Source organism: Rutidosis leptorrhynchoides, chromosome 10 (assembly GCF_046630445.1).
Source record: "Rutidosis leptorrhynchoides isolate AG116_Rl617_1_P2 chromosome 10, CSIRO_AGI_Rlap_v1, whole genome shotgun sequence".
NCBI classification, from domain to species: domain Eukaryota; kingdom Viridiplantae; phylum Streptophyta; class Magnoliopsida; order Asterales; family Asteraceae; genus Rutidosis; species Rutidosis leptorrhynchoides.
Window position 1 is genome coordinate 105,760,595 of NC_092342.1, and position 21,876 is coordinate 105,782,470.

Below are 21,876 nucleotides of genomic sequence, written 5' to 3' on the forward strand. Positions count from 1 at the left end.
TTGAAGAAATCCATGTCGACGAGAAACTACAATTCATCGAAGAACCAATCGAAATCATGGATCGTGAAGTTAAACGGCTCAAGCAGAGCAACATACCGATAGTTAAGGTTCGTTGGAATGCTCGAAGGGGTCCCGAGTTTACTTGGGAACGAGAGGATCAAATGAAACAAAAATATCCACACTTGTTTTCCGATGACGCAAAATAGGTACAATTTTAAAATTTCGGGACGAAATTTATTTAACGGGTAGGTACTGTAATGACCCGCACTTTTTCGATCGTTCTATACTTATAAGATTAATATTTATATAAATTAAACCTTACCAACATGATAAGCAATCCAAATTGTTAAGATTTATGTTTTTGAAAAGAGTTTTACACAACGTTTGACCGTCTAGTTTGACCGATGATATCACGAACTATACAATATATGATAATTATACATACATATTTAACATGATCTAAGGATGTTTTAATATCTCATTTTGTATTAATAACAAAAAGTCATAAGTATATTTTGAAACTACTAACTTAAGTTTTCAAAACAATAACCATACGTAACGTTATTTGACATAAATACTGATGATTTATAATGTTTATACATATATTGTATAAGTAATGTATTTAATCATTTTTAAAGGGCTTTTATACATAAAACAATATAAGTATATTTACAAAAGATAGTTATATTTGAATTCTCGTTCCGTTTCCTCAATAATTCTATACGTATATCTAGGGTACTATACACAGCTTCTAGAAGTATTTACTATTGGTATATACCAATAGAAATCTTCAATTATTGGAATAATATGTCATTCATGACATAATAAATTTTAACTTATCTTAGATATTTTCACTAAAAACCAAATTTTCAAGCCTATAAATAAGCACCATTTCTAACTCATTTTTACACATTCATTTTCCAAATTTTACTTCCAATTTTCACACACACTTGCAAGAACTCTCTCAACTTTTATTTTACTACTTCTTTCCAGTAACTTTACATTTTAAACTTGAGGTAAAAACTCTACTTCAACTCTTTTTCAATTCATATATTTATAGCTATATATATAAGAGTTTATAAACTAGAACATAGTTTGAATGATTTCAAACTTGTTCGCAAACTAAATAGATCCTTCTAACTTAACTTTTAAAATACTTCAAGACCTGTAATATAACTTAAAAATATGCTAATTTAACAAGGTATAACTTGGTTTTTCAAAGAACACCTTAAAAACTGTTTTTATGACGTCGGAGTGCAACCGGGGGCTGTTTTGGGTTGGATAATTAAAAACCATCTTAAACTTTGAATTGGAGGTTTATTTTCTGGAAAAATGATTTTTACTATGAATATGATAACACATAAAAATTTCATGATTTAACTCAAAGTATAAGTATTTTTAGAAAAATAATCATTTAAGGTTGTTTACATGATGGAAAATGATTAACTTCATAAGTTTCACTAAAGTTTGACCTATGACCTGTGATTTCGAATACAAACTAAGGTATTTACAGTTCATAGTCTTAAAGAGGGACTCGATCCAAGGAAGTGGCAAGTTGAATCAACGAAAACGGAGTTATAACGAAGAAACTATGACCAAAACGAGATCGGATATCTAAGACTAGTTTGGCTACGAAAATAATTGGAGAAAATTAAATAAATCACATCTTTTTAAAATAACATGATATTTTATATATATGTACTCATAATTTAATTTTATATGGTTCAGGATCACCCGTAAACAATACGAGAAGATTAATCATAAGATCCCATGATTGTACGCAACACGTCATTTGACAACACCGGTACTTTATGTACGCAACACGTCATTTGACAACACCGGTACCATGGGTCAAGATTAATCTCGACCAATACATATACGATGGGGGTTTTTATTTATTTCATTGGGGGTTTATTAAACACCTAAAAATGAACCATTAAAATTGAATTACTAACATCGGACTGCTAACTACGGACTAAGAAATTATTAAAACTATTAAAAGTATAAAAAGTATATATATGTGACGATTGTTTAAAATAGAAATATATTGATAAACTATATATGGATAGGTTCGTGATATCAATCGGAGACCAAGTCGAAATTACATATATCTTCAAGACGAAAGTGAGTATATAGTCCCAATTTTAAACTCTAAATATTTCGGGATGAGAATACATGTATTTTATGTTTTACGTTATGGACACAAGTAACTGAAAAATATATTCTACGTTGAGTTGTACCACTGGCATACTTCCCTGTAGCTTGGTAACTAATATTTACAGCGGTATTGTAAACGCGAATCCTGTTGATAGATCTATCGGGCCTGACAACCCCAACCGGACTGGACGACCAGTATTCAACGGTTGCACAGTACTTCGTTTAGTGACTACACTTGGTACGGTGTAGTAAGATTTCATAATAAAGGGAATATGCGACGTGATTAAATGTTAAGTATGGTTACCAAGTGCTCAACCACTTAGAATATTTTTATTAAACTGTTTATATATGAAATCTTGTGGTCTATATATATATTGCTGCCGGCACTAAACCTATATCTCACCAACTTTATGTTGACGTTTTAAACATGTTTATTCTCAGGTGATAATTAGAAGTTTCCGCTGCATTATGTTGAATTTGAGCAGGATCTTGCGTACGCATATTTGTGTCAAAAATAAGACTGCATATCCAAGAACTTGTGTTGTAAAATATGCTAGAAATCGTGTTGTTATCATCATTTGTAAAGTTTGTAAGTCGAAGATTATCGCTAAACGATAATCATCTTTATTTTGTCCAAAGCTTGTATCAAAAATAAGAATCATGGTTTGTAATGTATAATATATGCAGTTTTTCTTTTAAAAATGTCGCATATAGAGGTCAATACCTCGCAATGAAATCATACGTTATCTAACACGTTCTTACGGTTAAGGACGGGTTATGACATTAACCTATCCGATGACGAAAATAATATCTTTGGGGAAGACTCACAAATTCCGGATGAACCGACTATAGAGAACCCGGAAAGTGAACCCGAGGAGGAAAGTGAACCCGAGGAGGAAAGTGAACCCGAGGAGGAAAGTGAACCCGAGGAAGAAATACAGGAAATTACAAAAGACAAGTTCGAACTAGGAAAGAAACGAAAGGCTAATGAATTAGAAAATTCAAATCCCGAGTTTAGTGAGGATGATGTGGCACCAACTCCACTAGACACTACCACCCCTATTCCCGCTATTCCTATTCGTTCTATCCTGGCATCCAGTTCTTCAGCCCCACAGCCAAAATATAGGGAGACACCGCCAAAATATAGGCAGACAGCCAGGATAAGCGTTAAGCGATTCTTTGAACCTAAACGTCCTAGAAAATAGACCAAACGATGCGCTGCCGTATTAAACCATGGGATCATATAATGTTTTGTATAATATTATTAGTGTGGTTTGCTTAATGTTCAATGTAAGATAAGCATATGTAAAATAGTGAAGTATGAAATGCAATAATTTTCCATGGTTAAGTATTATTTAGATGGTAGTAATTGGTTCTGTATTAAGCTATTAAGTATGGACATTAACGGGTAGGTACTACCCTAGATATAATTATAAAACGCTAATAAGAAGAAAAGGCTTTTATAATAATACCTGGTTCATATTATTAATAAGCTATAATGTACTGTAAATATACACTACATCTATAATATTCCATGTGAATAATTATTTTCTTTTCATTCTTATAGAAGAATATGGCGCGATTGAATCGAATGACGGAACAAGAAGTCGAGGAATTCATCAACCAGCGAGTGAACGACAGAATGTTATGGGTCGAGGCTGCAAGAGCTGCTGCAGTTAACCCAAATCCTCGTGTAGGATGCACCTACAAAACCTCTCAAGCTTGCAAGCCCTCATCATTCAGTGGAACAGAAGGACCGATCGGTTTAACCCGGTGGATAGAAAAGATGGAGACTGTGTTTAAAATCAGTGGTTGTGTTGAAAAGGACATGACCAAGTATGCATCGTGCACTTTACAAGATAGTGCACTCACGTGGTGGAAAAATTATGTGAAGGCTGTAGGAGGAGATGTAGCTTATGATACTCCATGGGAAGAATTGAAAATAATGTTAATCAATGAGTATTGTCCAAGGAACGAGGTTAGGAAGTTGGAAGATGAATTACGAAGCCTGAAGGTTGTTGGTACTGAAATCACCAACTACAATCAGCGATTCATGGAATTAGTCTTGCTATGTCCTGAATTGGTTCCAACCGAAGAACGGAAGATTGAAATGTACAAAGATGGTTTGCCCAAAAAGGTCAAGGCAAATGTTACAACATCGAAACCTAAGACAATTCATGAAGCTATAACCATGGCAAACGAGCTAATGGATCAGGTCATCATGGATAAGAAAGTATCCAATACTGATGTGAAGGTATCAGGTAACAAAAGAAAGTGGAATGGAAATTATGATCGAGGTAACCAACAACAATCTTTTAAGAAACAAGAAATCACGCAAGGTGCGGGTAGTGGTTTAAGCTTTGGTTACAAAGGACAAAATCCTTTATGTAATCGATGCCACAAACATCACTCTGGCTACTGTAATGTGGTATGCAACAAATGTAATCGAAAGGGTCATCTTGCTGAAGATTGTAGGGCTCTCGTTACAAATACAAATGGTACCAAGACTCCTGCCACCAATGCAAATAGAACTGCTTTGGCTACCATTACTTGTTATGGGTGTGGAAAACAAGGTCACTATAAGAGCCAGTGCCCGAATCCTGAGAAGAATATCGGACCTGCACGTGGGAGAGCATTTATTATTAATGCTAGAGAGGCATGTGAAGACTCGGAGCTTGTTACGGGTACGTTTACCATTAATAACTTATCAGCATCTATTATATTTGATACTGGTGCCGATAGAAGTTACGTGTGTAGAAATTTTTACATTAAATTGAATTGTTCATCATTACCTCTAGATGCTAAGTACATGATTGAGTTAGCTAATGGTAAAGTAATTAAAGCCGATAAAATTTGTCGTGATTGTAAAATAAATTTAGCCGGAAAAACGTTTAAAATTGACTTGATACCCGTAGAATTAGGAAGTTTTGATGTAATAGTCGGCATGGACTGGATGTCCAAAGTAGGAGCTGAAGTTGTGTGTGCCAAGAAGGCAATTCGCATTCCTTATAGGGATAAAATGCCGGTGATGATTTATGGAGAGAAGGGTAACTCAAAGCTAAAACTCATTAGCTGTTTGAAAGCCAAGAAGTGTTTAGAAAAGGGATGTTATGCTATTCTAGCACATGTTAATAAAGTCGAAAAGAAAGAAAAAGAGAAGTGCATCAACGACGTGCCTGTGGCAAGAGATTTTCCTGAAGTTTTTCCGGAAGAGTTGCCGGGATTACCTCCATTTAGATCTGTAGAATTTCAAATAGATTTAGTACCAGGAGCTGCACCAGTTGCCCGTGCTCCATATAGACTTGCACCGTCCGAGTTAAAAGAACTTCAGAGTCAGTTAAAAGAATTACTGGATCATGGATTCATACGACCAAGTACTTCACCGTGGGGAGCTCCGATTCTATTTGTTAAAAAGAAAGATGGATCTTTTAGGATGTGTATAGATTATCGTGAATTAAATAAGTTAACTATCAAAAATCGGTATCCACTACCGAGAATTGACAACTTATTTGATCAACTCCAAGGATCATGTGTGTACTCAAAAATTGACCTAAGATCGGGCTATCATCAATTACGCGTCAAAGAAGAAGATATACCGAAAACTGCTTTTCGGACACGTTACGGTCATTACGAATTTTTGGTCATGCCGTTTGGATTGACGAATGCGCCAGCTGTATTCATGGACCTCATGAATCGAGTTTGTAGTCCATATTTAGATAAGTTTGTTATTGTTTTCATTGATGACATTCTTATCTATTCCAAGAGTGAGCAAGAGCATGAGCAGCATTTAAGGTTAATATTAGAGTTGTTGAGAAAAGAACAGCTATACGCTAAATTTTCTAAGTGTGCTTTCTGGTTGAAAGAAGTGCAATTTCTTGGTCACGTTGTTAGTAGCAAAGGAATTCAGGTTGATCCAGCTAAAATTGAGGCCATTGAAAAATGGGAGACTCCTAAAACACCAATGCAGATATGCCAATTTTTGGGTTTAGCCGGTTATTATAGAAGGTTTATTCAAGATTTTTCCCGAATAGCTAAGCCGTTAACAGCATTAACGCAAAAAGGGAAGAAATACGAATGGACCTCGGAGCAGGAGAACGCATTTCAATTACTGAAGAAGAAGTTAACTACGACGCCTATTTTATCGTTACCTGAAGGGAACGATGATTTTGAAATATATTGTGACGCTTCGCGACAAGGTTTTGGTTGTGTTCTTATGCAACGAAAGAAAGTTATTGCATACGCATCCCGACAATTGAAGATTCACGAGCGGAATTATACGACGCATGATCTAGAACTGGGAGCAGTCGTGTTTGCGTTGAAGATATGGAGACACTACTTATATGGGGTTAGATGCACTGTGTTTACTGATCATAAAAGTCTTCAACATATTTTCGATCAGAAACAGCTAAACATGAGGCAACGTAGGTGGGTCGAGCTGATAAACGACTACGATTGTGAGATTCGCTATCATCCCGGGAAAGCGAATGTAGTGGCCGACGCTTTAAGCAGAAAGGAACGAGAACCAATTCGAGTACGAGCAATGAACATAAAAATTCGCATGAATCTCAACTCATAAATCAAAGAGGCTCAACGAGAAGCTCTTACTAAAGAAAACATAGGAAATGAAATAATGAAGAAGTATGGGAAACAACTCATTATGCGGGAAGATGGAATTCGATATTTTGCAAACCGTATTTGGGTACCAAAGTTGGGTGGATTAAGGAAGTTAATATTGAATGAGGCACATAAGACAAGATACTCGATACATCCTGGAGTTAGAAAGATGTATCAAGATCTTAAGACGCATTATTGGTGGCCTAATTTGAAGACAGACGTTGCAACATATGTTGGGGAATGTTTAACTTGTTCCAAAGTCAAAGCAGAACACCAGAAGCCATCAGGATTACTTCAACAACCAGAAATTCCAGAATGGAAATGGGATGGTATTACCATGGATTTCATCACAAAATTACCTAAGACTGCCTGGGGTTATGACACCATTTGGGTAATAGTTGATCGTCTCACGAAATCTGCACATTTCTTGCCTATAAAGGAAACGGATAGAATGGAGAAACTATTATGATTATACATAAAGGAAATTGTTTCAAGGCATGGAATACCTATTTCCATTATATCCGATCGTGATAGTAGATTTACATCAAAGTTCTGGCAATCACTACAGGAGGCCCTAGGAACTCGTTTGGATATGAGTACCGCATATCATCCGCAAACTGACGGGCAGAGTGAATGAACAATTCATACTCTTGAAGACATGCTTAGGGCATGTGTGATCGATTTTGGAAACGGATGGGATAAATATGTACCATTAGCAGAATTCTCGTATAATAATAGTTATCATGCGAGCATTAAAGCTGCACCATTCGAAGCACTGTATGGAAGGAAGTGTAGATCCCATATCTGTTGGAACGAAGTAGGAGATCGACAATTAACTGGACCCGAGATCATCCATGAAATTACTGAGAAGATAGTGCAAATCAAGGAGAAATTGAAAACAGCCCGTAGTCGCCAAAAGAGCTACGCCGATGTCCGAAGGAAACCATTAGAGTTTCAGATCGGTGACATGGTTATGTTAAAGGTGTCACCTTGGAAAGGTGTAATACGTTTTGGAAAAAGGGGTAAACTAAACCCAAGGTATGTAGGCCCGTTCAAAATTATCGAACGCATCGGACCGGTAGCTTATCGACTCGAGTTACCGCAACAACTCACCGGAGTACATAATACATTTCACGTCTCGAACCTTAAAAAGTGTCTTGCAAAGAAAGACCTCACCATTCCTCTTGAAGAAATTCAAGTTGACGAGAAACTACAATTCATAGAAGAACCAATCGAGATCATGGACCGTGAAGTTAAACGGCTCAAGCAGAGCAACATACCGATCGTTAAAGTTCGTTGGAATACACGAAGAGGTCCCGAGTTTACTTGGGAGCGAGAGGATCAAATGAAACAAAAATACCCGCATTTGTTTCCCGATGACGCAAAATAGGTACGATTTTAAAATTTCGGGACGAAATTTATTTAACGGGTAGGTACTGTAATGACCCGGACTTTTTCGATCGATCTATACTTATAAGATTAATATTTACATAAATTAAACCTTACCAACATGATAAGCAACCCAAATTGTTGAGACTTATGTTTTTGAAAAGAGATTTACACAACGTTTGACCGTCTAGTTTGACCGATGATATCACGAACTATATAACATATGATAATTATACGTTTGTGTATATATATGTATATATACATATTTAACATGATCTAAGGATGTTTTAATATCTCATTTTGTATTAATAACAATAAGTTATAAGTATATTTTGAAACTACTAACTTAAGTTTTCAAAACGATAACTTTAAGTAACGTTTTTTTGATATAAATACTTATAACCTATAATGTTTATACATATATCGTATATGTAATGTATTTAATCACTTTTTAAGGACTTAAATACATAAAACAATATAAGTATATTCACAAAAGATAACTATATTTGAATCCTCGTTCCGTTTTCACAAGATTTCTATACGTATATTTAGAGTATATGTACTCGTATCATACCTAGCTTCTATACGTATTTACTATTGGTATATACACATCAAATCACCACCAACCAGCCCTTGTTCATGCCTTATATATAAGGTAACTCTCTTGTTCATGCCTTAAGTATAAGGTAATTACTTTTGTATGATAGTATGACTAATTACACAAAATTACAACATAAATTTTGTCCATGATCTTCATCATTCACGCCACCATCACCACCATATATACTCCATCCATTTTCAATTTTGCTACATCATTTTGCTAGTTAGGAACACACTTTCAAGAGCCTTAAAACCCTTAACCATCTCAGCCCACAACCATGAAGATCTAGCTTCAAAAACATCACTTAATCACCATAAGAAAACCCTTACAAAAACACTTCAAGAATCCTTCCAAGAACACAAGTTTACTTCCAATCTTTCATCCAACTCCACCACTCTTTTGATTCTAGGTTTTTACTTCTCTTTTACAGCAACCTTGTCCAAGTAACTTGAGGTAGTAACTTTGTTCATAACCTTATTCGATTCATATATATAGTTATCTTATTTTATGGTACAAAATTTTAACAACAAGAACATAGTTTGAATGTTTTCAAACTTGTTTGCAAACTAAATAGATCCTTCTAACTTAACTTTTAAAATATTTCAAGACCTGTAATATATCATAAGAATATGCTAACTTAACAAGGTAAAACTTGGTTTTTCAAAGAACACCTTAAAAACTGAATTTACGTCGCCGGAGTACAACCGGGGGACTGTTTTGGGTTGGATAATTAAAAACCATCTTGAACTTTGAATTGGAGGCTTATTTTCTGGAAAATTGATATTTACTATGAATATGTTAACACATAAAATTTCATGATTTAACTCAAAGTATAAGTATTTTTAGAAAAATAATCATTTAAGGTTGTTTACATGATGGAAAATGATCAACTTCATAAGTTTCACCAAAGTTTGACCTATGACCTGTGATTTCGAATACAAACTAAGGTATTTACAGTTCATATTCTTAAAGAAGGACTCGATCCAAGGAAGTGGCAAGTTGAACCAACGAAAACGGAGTTGTAACGAAGAAACTATGACTAAAACAAGATCGGATATCCAAAACTAGTTTAGCCACGAAAATAATTGGAGAAAAATTAAATAAATCACATCTTTCTAAAATAACATGATATTTTATATATATGTACTCATAATTTAATTTTATATATTTCAGGATCACCCATAAACTATACGAGAAGATTAATCATAAGATCCCATGATTGTACGCAATACGTCTTCTTGACAATATAGGTACCATGGGTCAAGATTAATCCCGACCAATACAAATACGATGGGGGTTTTATTTATTTCGATGGGGGTTTTATTTATTTATTGAACACCTAAATATGAACCATTAAAATTGAATTGCTAACTACGGACTAAGAAGACATTAAAAGTATTATAAGTATATATACGTGACGATTGTTTAAAATGAAAATATATTGATATATTATATATGGATAGGTTCGTGATATCAACCGGAGACCAAGTCAAAATATATATATCTTCAAGGCAAAAGTGAGTATATAGTCCCACTTTTAAACTCTAAATATTTCGGGATGAGAATACATGTATTTTATGTTTTACGATATGGACACAAGTAACTGAAAAATATATTCTACGTTGAGTTGTACCACTGGCATACTTCCCTGTAGCTTGGTAACTACTATTTACAGCGGTATTGTAAACGCGAATCCTGTTGATAGATCTATCGGGCCTGACAACCCCAACCGGACTGGACGACCAGTATTCAACGGTTGCACAGTACTTCGTTTCGTGACTACACTTGGTACGGTGTAGTAAGATTTCATAATAAAGGGAATATGCGACGTGATTAAATGTTAAGTATGGTTACCAAGTGCTCAATCACTTAGAATATTTTTATTAAAATGTTTATATATGAAATCTTGTGGTCTATATATATATATTGCTGCCGGCATTAAACCTATATCTCACCAACTTTATGTTGACGTTTTAAGCATGTTTATTCTCAGGTGATAACTAAAAGCTTCTGCTGCAACATGTTGAATTTAAGCAAGATCTTGAGTATGCATATTTGTGTCAAAAATAAAACTGCATATCGGAGGATTTGTAATGTAAAATATGTTGGAGGTCGTATTGTTATTATCACATGTAAAGTTTGTAAGTCTAAGATTATCGCTAAACGATAATCCTTATTAAGTTGTTTAAACCTTGTATTTGTAATAAAAGCTATGGTTTGTATTGTAAAAACAAATGTTGTTTTTGAAAAATGTCGCATATAGAGGTCAATACCTCGCGATGAAATCATATGTTATTGTATTCGTCCTTATGGTTAAGGTCGGGTTATGACAATTAAGCTATCCATTGGTGGCTTGTTTTTTGCCAATGAGGGATGGGCCTTACATTCTTGGAGGTTTCGTATCCCTATATTATATTTTTATTTTTCTGTTGACAGCGGAGTATGCGTCTGATCGCTACGTGCGAGGATGGCATACTCTCCTTAGTGTACGGCAAATGTTTCAGCCAATGCCACCCCCTTTTTTATTTTTATATTAGCTTGTATTAGGTCAAATTTTGGTAAGTGTCCTGCTTTTATGCTAAGCAGTTGACGTTATATTTTATGACTGTAATTTATTATCGTTTGTCTGGATATAATTCGACATCTTTTTTAGTTAAAGTGCATTTATTGTATATTTACGAAATCACTACGGCGGTTATAATGATTTGTTACAACATTATGCATTCAATAACTCTTATGTAGAATAAATGCCATGACTTCATGACGGGAGCGATACTTCAATCGTTTCATGATCTTTTTATTCTTGCGCCAACAATCTAATGTTATACGCAACAGTAAGCAAACCAATGCTTAAAAGTTTATACTCAAGACTTCTATAAAATTTTTTATAAGTATGTACACGTATACTATCCAATGTAGATTACCGTACTATAGACAAACCAATGTCTATACTCGTCCGGGTTATTTAAACAAGTAAACCAAACTTGTGTTTTATAGTCTAGACTGTGCAAGTCTCCGTTTTGCGTGGTGTACGAGCGTTTGAAACAAACCAATATTTTACTACTGTCACCATTAAAAATAGTATTAGTAACCAAAATAAACTATGCCATTTGAGACTCAGAGTGTGTCCCTGTGCAGCTTAAGGGGCATGCAATTAACAAATGTAAAAATGCACAAGTTATTGGCTTAAATTGCATAATTCAATTTATTTCAAACATATCACTTGACCAACACTTAGCTGTCATGTTTACAATGGAAAATAAAAACTTTTCATACTAAAAAACTTAAAACAGTTATTTGGGGTGATCAATCCCTCTGCAGTTTTTTCATATGTAGCACCGTTTCAGTGTTTGCGCATGTCAGGTGCGTTTTATTGCTTTTTCATCTAAACTTGCTAGCCGATACACCCCTATATCGCTTACGCCAATAACCTTGTAAGGTCCTTTCCATTTAGGTCCAAGTTTACCCGTGTCCTCTGCTCTGCTTGCTTCGTTTTTTCGCCACACCAAGTCATCCAATTGGAAATATAATGGTTGTACGCGCTTATTATAGTAGCTTGCGATTCTTTGCTTGTTGATTGCTTCTTTTATAGCCACCATTTCTCTGCGTTCTTCAACTAAGTTTAGATTTTCACGCAGTTCTTCGCTATTGCTACTTTCATCAAAGGAAGCTATGCGCATAGTTGGCACATTTATTTCGACGGGTATTACAGCCTCGGACCCGTACACCAAGCTGAAAGGTGTTTCATTAGTTGCGCCTTTTGGAGTTGTGCGGTGTGCCCACAATACATTAGGCAGCTCATCTATATAACCCCTTCGACACAATCCAAGCCTTGCTTTGATTCCTAACACAATGTCCCGATTTGTGACTTCACATTGACCATTCGCCTGAGGGTGTGCGACTGATGTAAATGTTTGCTTTATATTCAATTCTTGGCACCAGTCACTGAATGGATTACCTTCAAACTGGGTACCATTGTCGCTTATTATTTCATTTGGTATTCCAAGCCGACAGACGATGTTTTCCCATACAAAATTTCAGATTTGCTTGCCTAAAATTGTTTTCAGTGGTTTGGCTTCTACCCACTTCGTAAAATAATCAATGGCCACTACCAGAAACTTTACACCCCCAGGTCCTGCGGGGAATGGCCCCACTATGTCGATTGCCCATTTGCAGAATGGCCATAGAGATGCGACCGATATCATTGGATGTCGCGGAGCCTTGCTTACCGGTGCGTGAAGCTGATACGACTAACATTTGCGTATCACTTCTGCAGCATCTCTGTACATTGACGGCTAGTAGTATCCGAGCCACATTATTTTGGACGCAACTGTTTTGTGTCCTGAGTGAAAAGCGCACATTCCCTCGTGCACTTCTCGTATGATTGACTCCGCTTGAGTTGGATTAAGACACCGCAAATGAGGTCCCAAAAAAGACTTTCTGTATAGAATTCCCTTGTCTAACAGATACATTGGTGCTTTCATCTTAATCTTTCTTGCTTCACTTGAATCTATCGGTAATGTACCTTTGTTTAGAAATTCTATTATTGGTGTCATCCAACTCTGCGCCTCTTCTTCAACTACGGCCGAAACACTGCCTTCTTCAATAGATTTGACTTTAACTTCTTCAACCCAAATTTCTTTCTTAAAATGACTGAATGTTAATGCGGCTAACTTACTAAGCGCATCCGCCTTTTTATTCAGCGTTCTTGAAACCTGAGTTATCTGGAATAAATCGAAGTCCACTGCCAGCTCTTGCACAAGTTTTAGGTATTTTTGCATCGATTCATCATGTGCCTCAAATATTCCTTTGAATTGGTTTGCAACTAACTGCGAATCAACATATACTGACACTTCTTTTATCTCCAGATATTTTGCTACCCGCATTCTAGATAACAACGCTTCATACTCAGCTTCATTGTTTGTAACGGGGAAGCTAAATCGCAGCGCAAAGGTATATTCTTCTCCCTCTGGAATTTTTAGGACTATGCCTGCCCCTGCGCCTTCTGGACCACAAGCCCCATCTGTGTGCATCTCCCATAATTGTTCGAGCGGAGGTGGTATTTATTTTGATTCATGCGAGACTTCGATATCCCCAGCTGTTTCAGCCAGATAATCTACTAGGACCTGTCCTTTTACCGCACTTTTTAGTGAGAAGCTTATCTCATGCTCTCCTAATTCAATACCCCATTTGGCCATGCGACCAGAATTTTCTGGTTATATAGCACCTGCTCAACAGGTATCAGCGAATGTAAATTTGCTAGAATTTTTCAAGCAATTTTATGTTTGTTGACAACACATTGTTGTTTGTCATACCTGCTTTATTAGCTGATCTGTTAGGACCATTATTGGATGTGCTTGGAAATATCTCCTTAAGCATCTAGCAGTATGCACGAGTGCATAAACCAGTTTTTCAATTGCAGGATAGTTTAATTCGCTTCCTGTTAAAGCTTTGCTAACAAAATATACAGGCATTTGTACCTGTCCCCTGTTCGCTATCAATACTGAACTTATTACTTCTTTCGATGCTGCTAAGTATAGTATCAACGTTTCTCCCGTAATCGGCGCAGTCATTGTTGGCAACTCTTTCAGCAACTTTTTCATTTCCTGAAACGCCGATTCTGCTTCCTCCGTCCACTTGAAATCCGTTTTCTTTAAGCAATTCTTCAATGTCCCGAAAAAGGGGAGTGATCTCTCTGCGGATTTTGATAAAAACCTTGTTAATGCCGCCAACTTACCTGTTAAACTTTGCACCTCCTTTTTATTTCTAGGTGACGGCATATTCTCAATTGCCTCTATTTTCTTTGGGTTTGCATGTATCCCGCACTCAGTTATTATATGACCAAGAAACTTTCCTTCTTTTTCTCCAAAACTGCACTTCAACGGGTTGAGCTTCATATTAATCTTTCTTAGCGATGCAAACGTTTCTAATATGTCTTCCAGAAGACCTTGCTCTGTTGTGCTCTTTATGAATAAGTCATCAACATATGCTTCTAAATTTCTGCCAATCTGACCTTTGAAAGCCTCGTCTATTATGCGTTGGTACGTTGCTCTGGCGTTTTTTAAACCAAATGGCATCTTGGTATAGCAATATATGCCCTGGTTTGTGTGAAAACCAGTTTTATCCTCATCATCTGCTGCCATCTGTATCTGATGATATCCTTTGTACGCATCTAAAAAACATTTGTATCGGAAGCCAGCTAACGACTCACCTTTCTAGTCTATTTTTGGTAGAGGATAATTGTCCTTGGGACATGCTTTATTGATATCCGTGAAGTCAACACACGCGCCAAGACCCGTCAGGCTTTTTTACCAGTACAATGTTTGCTACCCATGTTTGGTACCTCACTTCTCGTAATATGTTTGCTTTGACCAACTTATCAACTTCTGCCTTCAACCATTCGCTTCTTTCTGGCGCCATGCCACGTTTCTTTTATTGCACTGGTGTCATACATGGATTCGCATTGAGTTTATGCTCAGCAATTTCTCTTGGCACGCCCGTCATGTTCGCTTCTTTCCATGCAAAGACATTCATATTAGAAGCTAATATATTACGAAGCTTAAATTTTGTCTCATCTGACAATCCTCCGCCGATTTTAATTTTTTGTTCTGGATGTCGTAGAATTGCGATGATCATGCAGCTTCGAAGCTGCTCTGTCTCACTTGGCTGTTTTTCTGCTTGTTCCACAGCCGCGATGCTTGCATCTTGTTTTTCTGATCTTATTGTTGCAATTCCTAATGGTGTTGGGAACTTGACAAGGCCATGCACTGTTGAAGGGATAGCTGCCAGTTTTTACAAAGTTATGCTTCCTAAAAGCGCATTATATTTTGAGTAAGACCTTACGACAACAAATTCTACTGTTGTACTTCTTACTAACTCCTTATTATCATCATCTACCAGTTCTAGTTCTAATTCAATGATCCCGATTGGCCACGCGGACTCCCCATAGAATCCTGATAATGCGGTGTTACGGGCCACTAGCTTGGCTCGCACAGCCCCTGGAAGCAAGCGAAAACAATGTTCGTATATTATATCAACACCGCAACCGGTGTCTATGTGCAGTCGCTTGATGATGTACCCGCAGCTTTTAACACGGCCCTTAATTGTGATGGGCGCATCCGAGGGTTCCTGCGCTATGGCCGGGAACATGATGGGAGTGTTTTCCCATTCTTTAGATACTTACAACTCCCCATAGAACATGATGGTTACCATATTTATGGTTTTATCCGTTTCCTTTCCCTCATTCTTCTTTTGCCACGGATATTCTTTTTCTTCTTTTGGCTTATCGGTTGGTGCTCTTGTATTTTTCTTCAGGTGTTGCAATCTTCCTCTTTTGAGTTCAGCAACTACCTTTTCGATTAAATTCCGACATTCGTTGGTTTCATGACCGTAATCATCATGAAAATCACAAAATTTGCTTTTGTCTCTATTCCCATACTTTGACAAAGGCACTTGGGGATCGAAGCTTTTGCATACTGCCTCTGTAGCCAAAATTTCTTTTAGTGTTTTTGTGAGGTCTTTTATTAACGCAACATTCTCGGTGTGGCTGCTTTTAAACCTCTGACTTCCTCCCCATTTGTTATTGTTGAATTTGCAATATTTATCATTATGATAGTTACTACCCCTGGGTTGCCCATTACCACCATAACGCTTGCCAGATTCTGACCCTCTTCCCTGCACTCGATAATAATCATCATCGATGTCCATATTTGAAGAGGTACTTCCGCAATTCTATTTTATATCTTCTTGTGCCCGCATGTAATCAAGCGTTTCTTTTACGGCTTCTGCGAAAGTTTCTGGCACTCTTCTACGTACCGTTGCCATAAAGATAGGTGTCTATTGGTATCTATACAATGTTAAAAGCCGGACACCTTCTGGATTTCTGGCAAGTCTTGTATTTTAGCCACCTCCTTGGTATATCTGTCTATTATCTCTCCCAAGCTTTCTTTCGATTTCTGCTTAATGTCGTGGCATTCGACATGTGTTCTTTTGCGTGAGCGCAAATTGTGGAAATTTAATAAAAATCTTGAGCGCAAATCCGCAAAACCTGTAATGCTTTGAGTTGGCAAATTATTGAACCACTCTCTTGCTACTCCTTGCAGCACTATTGGTAGCATATGGCATGCTACCGCATCTCCCCAGCTATGTGTTCTTGCGGTTCCTTCAAACTTTTGTAAAAAGTCATCTGGATCTGATAACCCGTCATAACTTCCAAGTGTTAGAGGCAACACATGTGCGACTGTGAAGGGATGGTTGGCAATATGTGGCACACACTTTTCTGTTGTGGGAGCTAATTCAAGGCTTTGCTTAGCTTTTTGCCCTTGCATCACCGCGAACTAATTGTTCATAAATTCTTGTACCCATGCTGGCTCATTGAAAGCTGGTGGTAAGTGTGGTGGCGCGACTTGCTGCAATTAAGATATGAAGCTATTTGATTGAGTTGCGGCATAATGCGCCCTGCTATATTGGTTGCTTGCAACAGTATGGGCTGAGTGCGAAGACGCATACGCAGTTGACCCTTGTTGTGGTGTCAGCATGATATATGAACCATCTGGATTTCTCAGACCCATCTGCCTGATTCTTTCCTGAGCCTTCTCGGTAGTAACCCTTTCAATCGGAGTTTCAGGTTCAACCGAGGTAATAATCGGTATGGTGCCCACACAGGTAGTTTTTACTTTGAAACCTGGTGGAACGGTCTCGCTTGGAGAACCGAAACTCAGAATTTTTGGCGGTAGATCCTCGAATGGTTTGAAGCTAGTTCCTGTTTCCAGTGAACTTCCATCGGGAGTGTGCCACTAACTCTTAGATGATTCTTTTAGGACCGTTTCTGATGTAACCGGCCCTGTTTCAACATTTGATGGAGTCTTTGATGCGCCTTTGGTGGGTGCTGGTAGCGTCGACGGTGTATTCGTAACAGTCGCCGTAGGTGTTTGAAACCCTGGACTTACTGGAGAGTCCGATCGCCCTTGATTTTTGGCACTCTTACTTCCTCCACCCATTCTTGCTGACAATTTAAAACCTGAAAGTGACCGATTAATTAAACAAAGAAGTTTTACAAAAAAAAAAGATACGTATAAATTATACACAACATAAATTCCTATCTTGTTTGTTTCATATAACCGGTCCCATGGATGGCGCCAAATGATCAAGCATATTTTCACGAGGTTAAGGTGAACTTACGCTTGAGTGCATAATAGGGTTTAAGGACTAACAACATTCGGACCTCCGACACTTAGTCGTGGATAACCCACATCGGTATCGTTTCAATTCCGACAGGGTGGATGGTTTGAGAGTCCACCAACAACCTAGCATACGAGGTTGAGTGGCCCAAAGACATGAAGGTTTTATAGTTTGAGACATACCTGAAAGTCTAAGAGATCGTATGAAACTTTATTCGTACGACGAAGATTTGTATGCTGTGGTTTACGTATGAGTAAACTAAAGAACGTGTATGTGTTTTAGGGTTTATGAGCTATGTATTTATAGGCTCACGAATTAGGGTTTCATTAGAATCTCTTCCCTAATTAAATGCCATCTTATCCCAACTAACTTTCGTTATTTAAGGAAAAGAATCCGAATTAATTATACCGTACATTCTTCTAGAATGTACTGGACCCTTATGCAAGTATACGAAACTCGCATCAGATGGTATAGGCGCATAGAGTGCGGCTATACCCGTGCCATATCTCTGACATGACAGATTTATGTGCAGTTTAGGGCTTTGTATGCGCATCCGCATTGTCCCGGGGATATGCGTATCATTAAAAATAAGCACCAGTTATGTTGAGGTGAGGTTTGTCAAACCTAACGGTACCGTCCCTATAAGCCGAGCTTACAAATTAACTAATATACTCGTGCCTAATATGTAAAAAACAGTTTAAGAAATAGTTTCAAAAGCAGCATGTATCTCATCCCAAAATTTTTTCTGAAAAAGGGATTGTAGACTCACCTTAGCAAAAGCATCTGAAATATCTTAGCAAAACGTACTGTAGTCGAACAATGTCGACCGAACTGTAGTGACTTGAACTTTTCCATGATTATATATTATATTAGATCTATATTTACATGATTAAATGTTTCCAACATGTTAAGCAATCAAACTTGTTAAGACTTAATTAATTGAAATGAGTTTTATGTAGACAATTAACCACCCAGTTTGTCCGGCGATTCACGAATGTTAAAACTTGTAAAAACGACATGATATATATATATATATATATATATATATATATATATATATATATATATATATATATATATTTTACATGATATTATGATAAGTAAGTATCTCACAAAGTATATTAACAAAGAGTTATATGCATAAAATAAAACTACTGAATTAAAGAACTCGAAACGATATATATAACGATTATCTTTATAACAACGTCTGAATTAAAATAAATACATATGTATCGTATTAAGATATTAATACACTATGTTTAACATGATAAAAGGATAATTATATATATCATTAAGTGTTTTAACAATGAACTATATATGTAAAACAAGACTACTAACTTAAATATTTCGAAACGAGTTATATATGTAACGATTAATGTTGTAATGACGTTTTAACATATATATATATATATATATATATATATATATATATATATATATATATATATATATATATATATATATATATATATATATATATATATATATATATATATATATATATATATATATGATATTAAGATATATTAATACACTATGTTATCATGTTAACATAACAATTTAACATCTCATTAAGTATAATAACAATGGATTAATTACATTTAACAAGATCGTTAACTTAAAGGTTTCGAAACAACACTTACATGTAATATACATATATATATATATATATATATATATATATATATATATATATATATATATATATATATATATATATATATATATATATATATATATGTGTGTGTGTGTATATAATATAATTTACCTTGATAGACCATAGACACGTATACAATGTTTTGAAATATCATATTGATATCATCTATATATATTATTTTGGGATAACCGTAAGACACTATATGCGGTAATGCTCGAGTTAGCATATAATGGGTCGAGGTTGATTCTAAAATAATATATATACCTTAAGTTGTGATCGAGTCTGAGACATGTATACACTGGGTCGTGGATTGATTCGAGATAATATGCATATATTGATTTATTTATGTACTACTAACTGTGGACTACTAATTGTGGACTACTAACGTTGAACTGCTAACTTAACAACTTAAATCTTCAACACGTATTAAAAATGTTGTGAATATATTTCGATCATACTTTGATATGTATGTATATATGTATTATAGGTTCGTGAATCGACCCGTGGCCAAGTCTAATTCTCGACGAATTAAGAATCTGTGAAAGTGAGTTATAGTCCCATTTTTACTATCTAATATTTTGGGATGAGAATATATGCAGTTTTGAAAGTATTTTACAAAATAGACACAAGTATTTGAACTACATTCTATGATTGAATTATTATACCACGTATCCCTTTTTATTTAGTCTGGTTACCTAAGAATTAGTGAACGCCACTAATTGACGCGAATCCTAAAGATAGATCTATGGGCCTTGACAAGCCCCAGTCAAAGAATTTGAACTGCTTTAGTACTTCGAGGTTTATATTATATACAGATGAGGTGCCTGTATGGGGATATGCTAGATGCATTTTTGTTAATGTCGGTTACCAGGTGGTCAATTCATATGAATGATTTTTATGCAGATCGATATTTATGAAAAATGAAATCTTGTGGTCTATTATTATAATTTGATATATAGGTTAAACCTATAACTCACCAACATTTTTGTTGACATTTTAAGCATGTTTATTCTCAGGTGATTGTTAAGAGCTTCTGCTGTTGCATACTAAATTAAGGACAAGATTTGGAGTCCATGTTTGTATGATATTGTTTAAAAATTGCATTCGGAAACTTATATTATTGTATAATATTATTGTAAACCATTATGTAATGGTCGTGTGTAAACGTTATATTTTAGATTATCATTACTTGATAATCTATGTATGTTTTTAAACCTTTATCGATAAAATAAAGGTTATGGTTGTTTTAAAAATTGAATGCAGTCTTTGAAAAATGTCTCATAAAGAGGTCAAAACCTCGCAACGAAACCAATTAATATGAAACGTTTATAATCGATATGAAAGGGACATTTTAGTTGGTATCCGAGCGTTGGTCTTAGAGAACCAGAAATTTGCATTAGTGTGTCTAACTGAATTTGTTAGGATGGATTAGTAGGTCTGGACTTCGACCGTGTTTACTTTAAAAACGATTGCTTAACACTTTTATTGGAAACTATATATTTTTACATGTAAATATTATGTGTATATTACCAGTGTGTTATTTAATGTGTGATAGATGTCTACTTCCAGTACCAATCCCATCGACTCACCTAATAACAACGAAGAGTCGAATGTATTTTGGGAAGATTCACAAATTCCTGAAGAGGAACCGGAAGAAGTGGAACCGGAAGAAGAGGAACCGGAAGAAGAAGAAGAAGAAGATCCGGGGGTGGAAATATTAAAAACTACAGAAAAAAGTTAAATAAAAGAAAATCATCAACTAATGGACCAAAGTTAAAAATGGTTTGTGGTGTATCCGCTGAGGAGGAAAAATATTGGGAAGATTATCAATTTTCCGATGAATCGGATCTAGACGAGAATTCCGATGATGTTATAGAAATTACCCCGGCCCAATTTAATAAAGTAAAAGAAAATAATAAGGGAAAACTAATCCCAAATCTGATGAACTCTATGTTAACATGAAATACCCCGATGGAGTATACCGTAAATACCCGTATTTCTTAAATTTTAACTATAACCCGGGAACATCTAAGCCACCAGGTTTTTCTAGACCATTTGTAAAAAGGACAGCTCGTATTAGAGGATCACCATTTATCCCAAGGAAATTAGCAAAACGAACCATGTTCGAGGAGGAAGAAAAAAGTGAGTCGGAATAAAGAGTTGTAATCATGCTGTGTAATATATGTATTGTGGTGTGCTTGTACTTTTATGTTATATGTAAAAATTTCTTGTATAGTTTGTTAATTATCTTTTACGAATCTAATCTTCGTCTATTTTA

At 35.8% G+C, this 21,876-nt stretch overlaps 2 protein-coding genes across 2 annotated transcripts; both read right to left on the bottom strand.

Annotated features, from left to right (window-relative positions):
• Positions 1 to 12,120: 12,120 nt before the first annotated feature.
• Positions 12,121 to 12,737, bottom strand: LOC139870521 (uncharacterized). Its single transcript, XM_071858309.1, has 2 exons — positions 12,720 to 12,737; positions 12,121 to 12,678 (listed from the first exon to the last, which is right to left on the bottom strand). Exons 1-2 carry the CDS (start codon positions 12,735 to 12,737, stop codon positions 12,121 to 12,123), a joined length of 576 nt encoding a protein of 191 aa, XP_071714410.1.
• Positions 12,738 to 13,056: 319 nt separating this feature from the next.
• LOC139870522 (uncharacterized) lies at positions 13,057 to 13,794 on the bottom strand. Its single transcript, XM_071858310.1, has one exon. The coding sequence runs from the start codon at positions 13,792 to 13,794 to the stop codon at positions 13,057 to 13,059; it is 738 nt and encodes a 245-aa protein (XP_071714411.1).
• Between the last annotated feature and the right edge of the window lie 8,082 nt (positions 13,795 to 21,876).